Source organism: Amblyomma americanum, chromosome 2, assembly GCF_052857255.1.
Source record: "Amblyomma americanum isolate KBUSLIRL-KWMA chromosome 2, ASM5285725v1, whole genome shotgun sequence".
Lineage (NCBI taxonomy): Eukaryota > Metazoa > Arthropoda > Arachnida > Ixodida > Ixodidae > Amblyomma > Amblyomma americanum.
The window spans coordinates 81,972,398-81,984,597 of record NC_135498.1 but is presented as its reverse complement, the minus strand read 5'-3'; the positions used below and the strand labels follow the sequence as shown (position 1 = coordinate 81,984,597).

General features: G+C 48.5%; 1 protein-coding gene across 1 annotated transcript in view; it reads left to right on the top strand.

The window, feature by feature from the left end:
• Positions 1-10,296: 10,296 nt before the first annotated feature.
• LOC144119828 (uncharacterized) overlaps positions 10,297-12,200 on the top strand; it is a 40,958-nt gene continuing 39,054 nt past the window's right edge. Inside the window, exon 1 of the mRNA XM_077652358.1 lies at positions 10,297-10,342. Coding sequence (XP_077508484.1) covers positions 10,297-10,342 — 46 coding nt within the window. The remainder of the gene's footprint in view (positions 10,343-12,200) is intronic.

Sequence of the window (12,200 nt, the reverse complement as noted above, 5' to 3'; positions counted from 1 at the left end):
CAGTCAGCCGGCAATATGCCTAGGTGTCCGTAGATTGGCAAAATCCGGCTGCAGCAGGCACTGGACAATGGCCCGGATGTCGTCCAAAATATTCGGGCCCGAAGGCTGACTCTTTCTGCCGAAAAGTCCGGTTGAAGTAGACGAAACGGCCGGAACGGCATATTCAAAGGGCCGCGCTTCTCGAAACGCTCGCCTCGGCGGCCTTTTCGTGACGCTTACGACTGCCAAAACAGATGGCGCCACTGCCGCAGCTCATCGAAAAAACGTCGCCTGCGGGGTTTGGTTCGCCGATCTCTACGTAGACGATTGCGTTTTCGCATCATGCACGGCTCAACTAAGTAAGTGCCGTTGTCAAACTTGCTACGATACAAAATTTACCATAACATGTAAGCTCTGTGTGCAGTTTCACGGCAAATGAGCCAGCGGTTGAGGCGGGGAAACTTTTCAAAGTCTTCACGATAAACACGCACAACACTGTATATGGAGAACATGGGGGAGAGGGGACGTTTGGCAGGCGGCAGGTTAAGAAAGGAAAATCTTCCCAAACACAACCTGCCATGGTTGGAAGGCGCAGTCTTCACAAGGATGCCAACGACGCAAGAGGGTTTTCGTCTTCATGGCTCTGCTTATGCTTTCGCAATAAATGTAATCCTGAAAACATTTAGAGCCAGGCGAAAGCCTCGGTGGATAAGTCCCAGTACGAACGTCTTCTAATTCCTTCTGTCTGCATAAAACCGAAGCTTTCATTTCACTGGGATCAGCTTCCAAGTGTATATTCGTAAGTGTGGTAGAAAGCAGCGTGACTCACTCCCAAGCTCTCCTTAACCAAAGTAAACACAAGACGAACGTTTGCTGACGCAAGAAGGTATTGCGATTCCTACCGGCGGGGAGAGTCTGTAGCTTTTGCAGTACAAAAAATGGAGGCCTTAAAGCGTCTTTAGGAATAGTAAGCAATTTTATCTTTGCACATTCTACAGAGGTATGAAGTTCCCTTCTGCAAAGACGGAAGGGGCGCGCTACTGCCCAACGGAGCAAGATGTGAGGTGAGTGCACCTTCTCTTTTCCTTTCTTTTTTTCTTTGGGGGGGGGGGGGGGGAGGTTGGAGATATGGTGTGCGTTCAGGGTGGCTCGAAATTTCTCTCTGTCACAACCTCACTGCACACGAATACTGCTTTCTGTGGCTCTGCAAGAGGGGTCTGTAGGAGCGAATCCTGTGCGTTCAAACCAGCTTCCGATAGTTTCGGTTTATATTTGCTTTTCTTCGCAGCGTGCGTGACGCTTCAGTGCAGCAGAATAAAATGGAAGTGAATTCAGTGCAGCGCGATAGAATTTCATTCTCCCGATAGCACATGGCTTATTAAATCAGCGAGCGACGTCACGTTTTTTTGTCTCCGGGTCACTTCAGTGGTAGGGAACTGCAAACCGACGATGTCGCGTTCTGCACAGGCGCCGATTCAGGAACAACCGCGGCATTTCAAGAAAGATATACTCATTGGCCTCGTACGCTATCAGGACGATGCTGTGAATGTTCCGCTGTCGCTTCTATAACTACTGTAGGTAGCCCCAGAGACCGCGACGAAGGTAACTAGTCTCTGTATAATAAGTGGGACACGTCTCTATATTCCTGTGACTCTGGTTGTCTCTCAGTTTCTTTGGAGTGCAGTTACATGGGCCCTGTCACATTGAAGCCCGCGTTCCCGGTGTTATGCACTAAGATGTAGTCCAAAGAGAAAGTGAAAGGTATTCGAGCTGCAAAGGTCAGATTCTAATTCACAGTCACAGAAAAGAGGTTTGTAAGGCAATAACGAACCCCTTAAACGTTTCTCTCTGGAGTAGTGATGCATCTTTCTTCGTCTCTATTAACACCTCTTTTTAGGCTAGTTGGTGCATACTTGAATTAGAGAAAACCTAGCGCCAAAACCATGCAAACCACAAGGACGAACGACGACGAGACACAAGCGCTATACTCACAACTGAATTTTATTGAAGCCAAGACGCAGCTTATATATGGTGAAGCTTCCAGGGGAGAGAAGGGTGACAAGGAGGAGAAGGTGAACAGAGGCAACATCACTTCCCAGAAACGGGCAGGTAGCCAAAAATTACGCAAGAAAAAGAAAAATTACATGATAACTGAATCTAAAGAGTTAAACTCTGAGGTAAAAAGAGATAAAGGTGTACGGATGCACCTACAGCCAAATTTCTTTATGTAGAAAGCCTCCAGGCTAACATGCGCAGTCTTATCTATGCTCTTGCCAAGAATCTTCGTCCCATTCAAACGCGCCTCGCACCCGTGCGTACTTATCTTACTTATCGTACTTGCAAAGTCAGTCTTTTGCCACTCCGTTTCGTTGGGCTTTCTTCCTTCATCTTCGTTCCACTTGACACGGCGCATGCGATAGGATAGGATAGGAAAACTTTTAATATCCAACAGAAAGAGGGTAGCCAGAGGGCTACCCGCCTAGACGACGGCCGAAAGGTCTTGACTCTCGGCGGCGGCTTCGGCCAGTCGGACGAGTTGTAACTGAGTCGCCGGGTCGGAGCTCAGTAGTAAGGTCTCCCATTGATCTTTTGTGTTAATACCTCGTCCCTCCCGGGGAGCATGAGGACATTCCCATAGTATGTGGTCCAAAGTGGCCCTAAGTTCGCAGTTCGCGCATTTTTCTGAAAATTGACCTGGGTACATAAGACTCCAGAGGGCCGGCTTTGGAAATGTGTAAGTTTGTAACCGGCGCCAGATGATGGCTTGGTGTCTAGACAAGGATCTATCCGCTGGAGGAAGTCTAGCTCGTTGCAAACGATAGTGTTGTGTAATTTCTCTGTAGGTCACCATGCGATCCCTGTCTGTAAAGACCACCTCGCTCGGGTCCGCCCGGAAAGAAAAGCCTCGGGCAAACTAGTGGGCCGTCTCATTACCAGGCAGGGATGCATGTGCTGGTGTCCAGACTAGCGTAATTTTCCGGTCTATTACATGACGGCTTAGAATTGTATTCGTTAGAGGGGAGACCCGGCCCCTGCTGAAATTTAATATGGCAACTTTGGAGTCACTGATGATGTATCTCGCTTTTGTGCCTACACAAGCCAGTGCTATGGCAGCTTCCTCTGCAGTCTCTGGGTTACCCGAGAGTATGGAGGCACTTATTTTGAGGAGTTGTTTAATATTGACGACCGCGACGGTCATCGTGTTCTTACCATACTCAGCGGCATCCACGTAGACCACATCCTCGTCTTTGTAGGAGCGGAAGCGTTTCTCTAGCGCCTCTGCCCGCTTGGCCCGGCGCACTGAGTGATGAATAGGATGCATATTCCTGGGTAATGGGGGTACAACTATATTGTCTCGAATTTTTCCGAGCATGTCAACTTTGGCGGTTGTTCTGTTATCTCGGCTAAGATTGAGTTTTTCTAGAATGGCCCTGCCGGTTGTGGTCCCGGCTAAGCGTTCGATCTGGGACGTTCTCACTGCTTCCGTAATTTCTTACAGGGTTTTATGCATTCCCAGCTCTAGGAGGCGGTGAGTGGATGTACGGATGGGCAATCCTAGAGCTTGTTTCGTGCATCGCCTGATAATTCCATTTATCTTTTTCTTTTCTGAAACTTTAAGATCAAGGAAGGGGGCAGCATACGAGATACGGCTTACTACGAACGCCTGTACCAGCCGTAGGAGATTCTGCTCTTTCATGCCGTGTCTTCTGTTGGCAATCCGCTGTATGAGCCGCATAGTTTGTTTTGCGCAGTTTTCCATCTTAGTTATTGCATCACCGTTATACCCGTTGCTTTGTATAATCATTCCTAAAATTCTGATTTTTTCAACATGAGGAATCTCCGCCCCTTGAGTTTGTAATTTGATGTTAGGGATGGTTCTAGTTTGTCTTTGATGCAGAGGTCTATAAAAAAGAAGTTCAGACTTCTGCGGCGAGCATTGCAAGCCCCTACGGCTGACATAGTTTTCGACCTCATTTATGGCCTTCTGTAGCGTACTTTCGATGTGCGCGTCGTGGCCACGGGTCATCCACATGGTGATATCGTCCGCATACATGCAGAACAGCTGTTGCAGCTCGGTTTCGCCGGCGCGCCGCGCAGCAGGTGCTCCGCAACACGTAGCTGGTCACGTGGTTGGTCATGTGACCAGCCACGTGGTGCGGAGCAGCTGCATGCTGCCAGCGGGGTGGCGCGCCGGCGAAACCGAGCTGCCACAGCTTTGCGCATGCGCCGTGTCAAGTGGAACGAAGATGAAGGAAGAAAGCCAAGCGAAACGGAGCGGCGAAAGACTGACTTTGCAATTCGAACACTGAGCAAGTTCCACTCGGCCAGCTGTAGATATCGCGTCACTCCAGGTTTTACCTGAGCTAAACCACTGCCAATTTTTTTTCTGCTGCTTTCTTACAATTATGTTTATGCCAAAAAAGAACACTTAATTTCAGAGCACTAACATATATATTAAAGAAGAAGAAGAAAGTAAAACATCCTCTATGCTCCTTGGTTTCGTTGACTGTGACTTCCACCATGTATATACTGTATGAGTATATAGTATATATTTATATGCTATAAATGACGTACAGCTAATTTCTGCTCGACCCATCACGATGGCTTAGCAGCTACGGCGTTCAAATTCTGAGCCGATCGACGCGGGGTTGAATCCGGGTCACGTCGGCTGCATTCAATGCAGGCAATATGCAACAACACACTATGTGGCGTCTAGTGCATGTGGCCGAAACTAATTCGTAGCCTTACGGCGCCCCTTGTAACCCGTGTGCAGCTTTGGGACGTTATACGTCACATAGAGAAGAGTGGGCTAAAACTAGAAGTTTTGTTACTTAGCTTCAGGTGACTTCGAAAAACGCAATAAAATTATTCGGATATTTACAAAAGACGACTTGGCACGCATGCACCCCGAATCCACTTAAGGCTGATAAGATTTGGTTTCCAAACACGCGAAAAAAAATGCGAAATTAGCCCTGGTGAGTAAGAAATCGGCCGGAAAGGAGCAGATTTCTACACGGCACATTTTCTGTACTGTGGAACACTGGAGCGTAAGCGTTAATAAATTAACTTGCGGGTTTATTTGTCGCGATTAGTATTCGTCTACTCGTTGGACAACACGTCAGCCAGCACGTGGGGCATAACGCTGCATTGCGACGTTGTAGAAGACCTAGCGTAAATATAATAGTTATATTGGTGCGAAGGGCATCACTCCTATGGGTCAACGCCGAGCAAGATCTTTGGATGTCTGCATGCTTGTGGTGTTCATGGGTTTGTGCCAAACGGAAGTAATAAATAAAATAAGCGGTGGTTTAGCTCTGGTTAAATCTGGAGTGGCGCGGTAGTTACAGCTGGCCGAGTGGAACTTGCTCAGTCGAATTGCAAAGTCAGTCTTTCGCCGCCCCGCTTCTCTGGGCGTTCCTTATTCACCTTCGTCCCACTTGACACGGCGCATGCGCACAGCTGTGGCAGCTCGGTTCCGCCGGCAGCAGCAGCTGCTCCGCACCATGTGGCTGCTCACGTGAGCAACTAGCGGCGGTGGCTGCGCCGCCACGGTCACGTGCCACAGCCAGGCTGAAGGCTCGAAATGCTACCGTAATGTAGTTATCGCTACAAAAGTAATCAAATAAATATCGCTGACTTGGATTCGAGCCCACGGCGGCGCGAACAGATCAGCTTTGCAGGCTGCTGCGCGAGAGCACTAGGCGATCGCCGCAGCTGATTGCAGCTCGTGTTAAACTACAACGCACTCTCGCGCTGTGCATTGTCAAATTGCTCAGCTAATACCACTGCCAAACTAATATTCCCGCTCTAGGCTATGCGGTGGTATATATAGTGAGAGAGATGCGCGCCGCATGCATTGGCGTGAACAACTTTGTGGCTGAAACACGGCACTATAGAGCAATACGCGTTGGCGTTGACAAGGCTGCTGCAGAAACGCGGCACTGGACTATAGGTCGTCGGCGCACATTAGGTAAATTGGAATTTACAGTGAAAAAGCTGAAGACGCGCGTAACGCTCCCTGGGCTACTGGAAACCTCAACTGCGCTTTCAGGTACGTGTCGGCGGTGACCACATGCAAAAAAACTGCGCTCTCGCAGAATATTTCGTGTTTAGTTTAGCAAAGCTAAACCGCAAGCAATTTTTTGTTTCCTTAAAAAACCTACTCTTGTTTTATCGCTCCTTGAGTTGGTCCGAAGGTGCAGAAAGAGAACAATGCTTGCCGTTTGGGGAAAAACAGGTATGAAAAAAGCTCTGTGCAGCATAAGGCAGCGCCAGTCCCACCGAGAGTATTGGTGGCCCTGAAGATGCCCGCTGATGCTGCTTACAATTGATTTTTACGAACACGCGTAAGCTCCCAAACATATGTCCGGTCAAACGTTATGAAAAAATAATTACGAGATCACTGCGGCACCCGCATTGGAGGAATGCGTAAACTCTAATTAATTGTCGCACCATATGACATCATATCTATGACGTAACCCATCCACACTTTTGACGTCCACGGTGATCCGTGACCCCGAACGCCATTTTGTCACAATTTTCCTCTTATTGGATATAATTAATTACCGAATTACCCTAAATGAACCTCATGATTTTTCCGGCGAGATTTTTTGACGCTCTATCTAGTGCAATCATTCTTTTTCTTATAACTCAGTTCGTTCGAACGTTATCGTGTTGACAAGCTCGTGATGACACGAAGCAGCAAACATAGCCATACAATGCTTACGCACTAATAGTTGCTGTCTAATTGGACTAAACATTTTATGGTCTTTATAGCCATCGCACCACCCACCTGCGGATAAAGGAAGGTTGATCTGAAACAGCTCGCCAACGTTAATGATTTATGCCGCTAAATTAATGTCCTTGTTGCGTGGAGAATCTCAGCCTAAATGGCCATGAGATGAGACAAACACGGCGGGCTCTGGACCTGTCGTGCGCGTTTCTTTACTTCTGTAGATTGAGTTGCAGCGAGGTGAATTTCAGCGAATGAGAAGGGTTTAAAGGGTTTAGCTTAAGTTAAAGACAACGTGGCGAGCTATGGAGAGAAAAATGGTAGGTGTAACGTTAAGAGACCGGAAGCGGGCAGAGTGAGTTAGGGAACGAACGCGGGTTAATGACATCCTAGTCAAAATCAAAAGGAAGAAATGGGCTTGAGCAGGGCACGTAATGCGTACGCAAGATGACCGCTGGTCCTTAAGGGTAACGGAGTGGATTCTAACAGAAGGCAAGCGTAGCAAGGGGAGGCAGAAAGTTAGGTGGGCGTATGAGGTTAAGGAGTTTGCGGGGATGCGGTAGCCGCAGCTGGCAAAGGACAGGGTTAATAGGCGCGTCATGAGAGAGGCATTTGCCCTGCAGTGGGCGTAGTCAAGCTGATGATGATGATGATGATGATGATGATGATGATGATGAAACTGTATAAATTTGAACAGCTAGCGCCGTTTATCGGTCATCTCACCGATATTATTCAACGTTGCGATGATCGCGCTTGCGCGGCAACTCGAGAGGATACCAGGGATAAAACACGCGATGTATGCCGACGATGTCACGGTATGGGTCACCCAGGGCTCTCTGGGGGAGAAGGAGGACAGACTACAGGAAGCAGCCGCGTGCGTGGAGCAGTACACCAGAGAAAGAGGCCTCAGATGCTCAACCGAGAAATCGGAGCTGCTGAGAGTCGGAAGACATCCCACTAAAGCGGAGCTGGAAGTCTACCTGGAAGGGCAGAGGATCCCAGAGAAAGACATGATAAGGGTGCTAGGTATGTGGCTGCAAAGAAGCAGGAAATGCAGCCACACCATCAGCCTAATAAGTAAAGCAGCAGAGCAGGTAGGAAGAATGATCAGCAGAGTCTCGCATAGGCGGTACGGCATGAAAGAGGAAGACACGCTCAGACTCGTGAGTAGCCTGATAGTCAGCCGAGTCACCTATTCACTGCCCTACCAGATACCAACCAAAGCCGACATGGAACAGATAGATGTAATATTAAGGAAGGCATATAAGACCGCCCTGCATCTACCTAGGAACACACCGAACGAGAAACTACTCCAGCTAGGGATTAGTAACACCTTCCAAGAGCTGAGGGAGGCCCAAATCAGGGCACAGTATACGAGACTCCGAGGCACGCCAACAGGCCGGGAACTGCTGAAAAGAATAGGGGTGGAAACACAAGAGCGCCTTGACAGGTGCAGGGACGTCCCGGATGGAATTAGCAAAGCCATTTGGGTCGCACCCCTGCTTAGGAACATGGATCCGAACCTGCACGAAGGAAGACGGAAAGCAAGAGCCGAGTATATCGAGCGAGGCTTAGCCAATCTGGAAAACATGGTCTTCACGGACGCGGCGCTGTACCTGGTGGATAGGAAGCCCACGGCCGCGGCTGTAGTAGTCGACCACCAGGGAGAACTGATCACCTGTGCAGCGGCAGAGGCTGCGGACGCAACAGAAGCCGAGGAGGTTGCCATAGCTCTAGCGGTCGCTTGCGGCTCCCAGGGAAACAAATCTCTAAACATACTTACAGACTCTAAAGAGGCATGTAGGAACTACACTATGGGAAGGATAGGTGCCGCAGCCATGAACATACTCAGAAAAGCGCGTGTCTCGGACACAAAACACATACACAGCCTGGTTTGGATACCCGGACATGCAGGTATTAAGGGAAATGAAAGAGCGGACGGCCATGCTCGAGCGATGAGTTTCCGATCGGGATTACCGGACGACTTTTGCACCCGAGCCTGCGACGGGGGCTATGGAGAGCACCTGGCCCTATACAGGGGCTTAAGGTATAAATATCCTCCGCCACACAAGGCACTAACAAAGGAGGAGGCTACCGGGTGGCGCAGACTGCAGACGGGGATTTTTCCAAATTTACACATACTAAACAAGATGTTTCCGACACAATACAGAGACACATGCCCGTGGTGCGGGGCGGTACCAACGTCACATGGGAGTGTGAGCGAAACATAAAATTCCACCAACACAAACACACAAGTGCGGAGCAATGGGAGAGCCGGCTCGTCAGCAGCGAGCTCACGGTCCAAAGGACCCTGGTGCAGCACGCTTACGAGGCAGCGCGGCTCAGCGGAGACCTGGAATGAGGGCCCGACCTTGCGAAGACGGGATCCGGGATCGCCTGATATGAAGACGACGCGGATCCTGCTGCCGCCGAACTACGTAAATGTTCAATAAAAGTTTTTCACTCACTCATTCGATGTGTAACGATGACGATGATGTTCTGCTGGCCAGCCCCTCACGAGCGTCTCGAAACGTGTCTCATTAAATGATAGGTTTAATATTTGAAAGAGAGATGCGAAAAGCATGTTGGAACAGGCGAGAAAGATTGCAAAATGAAGTTCCCCAGACCACGTCACTGAACTGGAAAGGCAGAAAGAAAGAGAGTTGTCGAACCCATCCAGTCAGCCGCAGCCCAGAAACGCGGGCATCAGCCCATCTCCCTGTCATCATCAGCGGCATCAGCGAACGAAGCGGAAGAAGAAAGAGCAGCTGCTGTTTGAGGTAACAATGACGCGGTTGCGGTGCAGGATTCCAAGTTTGAATTTATATCTATGCAGGTGTGGGTTGACACCGACGAACCTATGTGACGCATGTGGGAAAGTTGAATCTTTAGACCATTTTCTCCTCTACTGTCCAAAGTTCGCACTTCAGAGACAAATTTACCTGGAGGCCCCTCTCTCCATGTTAGGGCTCCCTTTATCTTTGCCAGTATTATTATCGTTTGGTGCGAACGCCAAGGGATTTGCATTGGGTTCTATTTGTGGGTTCCTCCACGATTACATAATTGCAACTGGTAGATTGACTTGCTAATTCTCTTAAATTTCTACGAGCTCTTCTTTTTCACCAAAATGCTGTCTGTTATTTAACTGTCAATATTGTTCTCTTGTTTTTATTCATTGATTTTTCAAAATTCACGATTTGTGCTACATTTTTGTCATCATCTTCCATGAAAACTTCTTTGTTTATTCAACTACACCTTGGCCAATCCCCCCGCGTGGGTATGTGCCATATACCTGGGGTGAAGAAGAAGGAGAAGAAGCGCATGTCCAAAAAAGGCTAGATTGATTCTATTCCGGATGACTCATACCTCTTGAATTCATTTTATTTTTCGTTTTTTTATCTTGATTCAGTCTTCTGACGTTTCCTTCCCCGCGCAAATGCTTATTGGCATTCTACTCTATACCTTGGCCAATCCCCCCCACGTGGGTATGTGCCATATTACTTGAGGAGAAGAAGAAGAAGAAGAAGCTGCGTGTCGGCGTGTTATCCTTGCTTGCGGCGTTGCACTGCGATACCTCGGCCGACATGGAAGATGACGGCATTCCTGCGCCCGTAATATCTGGAGCTGCTGGTGGGTACCCTTTGTGCGTTGAGGCGGCTCTCGTCCCCTTCTACCCCCTTACCCTCCCTGCATTTTCAATAAGCAGACTAGCGCAACCGGAAAAAAGGAACACCATTGGTCCTCTTCCTGCACCATCTCTTCCCAGCTTCCGTTCTTAAAGCGCACGTACGCAGATTGATTCAAGGTTGACTCTCTAATATAGGCGCCTAAGCGCAGCTTTTTCCTCTCTACGCGAGTAACCTAGAAAGATGCGCAGTCTAGTCTATATTATACAGTCTTCTCGATCATATATGTAGCGACCAAGAAGTGCATCACTATAGCCGGATGCAACTCAAGATGGAAACGGCAAAAGCCTCACACCCGCCGCGATGGCTCATGCTTACGGCGCTCGGCTACTGATCCGGAGTTCCCAGGTTCGAACCCGACCACGGCGGCTGCGTTTTTATGGAGGTAAAACACTAAGGCGCCCGTGTGCTGTGCGATGTCAGTGCATTTTAAAGATCCCCAGGTGGTCGAAATTATTCCGGAGCCCTCCACTACGGCACCTTTTTCTAATTTCACTCCCTCCTTTATCCCTTCCCTTACGGCGCGGTTCAGGTGTCCAACGATATATAAGCCAGATACTGCGCCATTCCCTTTCCCCAAAAACCAAAGCACCTCCAGCCAATGGGGTCGACCAATTCTCCCCCTTCATCACTTGTTCCCCTCTCCCTCATGACCGCTCCCTTTGGACCATTTAGCGTGAAATTACAAGAGGCTGTAGATGAATGTGGAATAACCACGGCTTAATCGGACTAACTTCTGTGTAATGAAAATCGGTCGACGCCATTGGATGGAGGGCCTCCTTCGAAGGACATCTTCCGCTCAATTCTTGAGTTGTGTCCGATTATAGCTCCTGATTAAGCCGAGAAATAATGCCTGTCGACAGTGGCATGGTTGGGCCGTTTTATTCCCTCGGCGAAAGCCCTATGCAGCACTTACACTGCTTAACGCTAACGGTAGAACCTTAAAATGCAAAGGACACTACCCATCAACTGCATTGAAATTTCTGTTCTTTGCGAAAATATGCTCTATGGCTGTTGATTGCAATGCTGAGGCTTGTACGGCAACGCTAAGGCGGTTTTATTGCTTTAAAAAATGAATTTAAACTTGGAATGCCTTTTTCCCCGTTACTCAATTCAAACTTTTAACAACGAGGGCGGAAAGGTCCCCGTGATCACGGTTTGGAAATAACTGGAGGCGTAGCCTACATCTTCACGTATCCGTGCGCCAAAAGTAGTCTTGAAGCCACTGCAGGTTTCTTGCGAAAACAGCCAAATGAAGCGATTACTGTATGTCACTTTTTAAATCCTGTTCTAGATTGCAACATTCCCCTTTTGTCAGAAAAAGGCCTCTGTAATTAGAATGCGGTAATCTAAATCGAGAAAGTTTGACTCCAATTTGTTCTGGTTGTTCAATTTGTCCAAACGAAATGCAGCAATGGTCTTTTGTAGGAGATTAAACGTCCTGCAAACGAAAACTATTCTCGCTTTGAAACCCTATGCCGGTGGAAATCCACCCTTTTTCTATCGAGCACAATTCTCCCCTATGGAGCGCCATGCTCGGCATTGTCAGATATGAAATGATTGGAAACAGTGCCTTCTAAGTTAAAAGGCCGAATTGATGGTGGGCGGGGTCTCCGGGCTTCTTTGCGAGCGAATTCTTGCAGCAAGAATTTCTGTTGTGATGAGAGAATTTTTTCGATCGAAGCTTCTATTCCTTTTTTGTGTGTTCTCGCCCTTCGCCATTGGTTCTAACGTTGCCAGGTGCCCTTTGTACCTTTGCCAGAAATATTCGAACGAAAGCTTCACTACGCTCCCTCGTAACG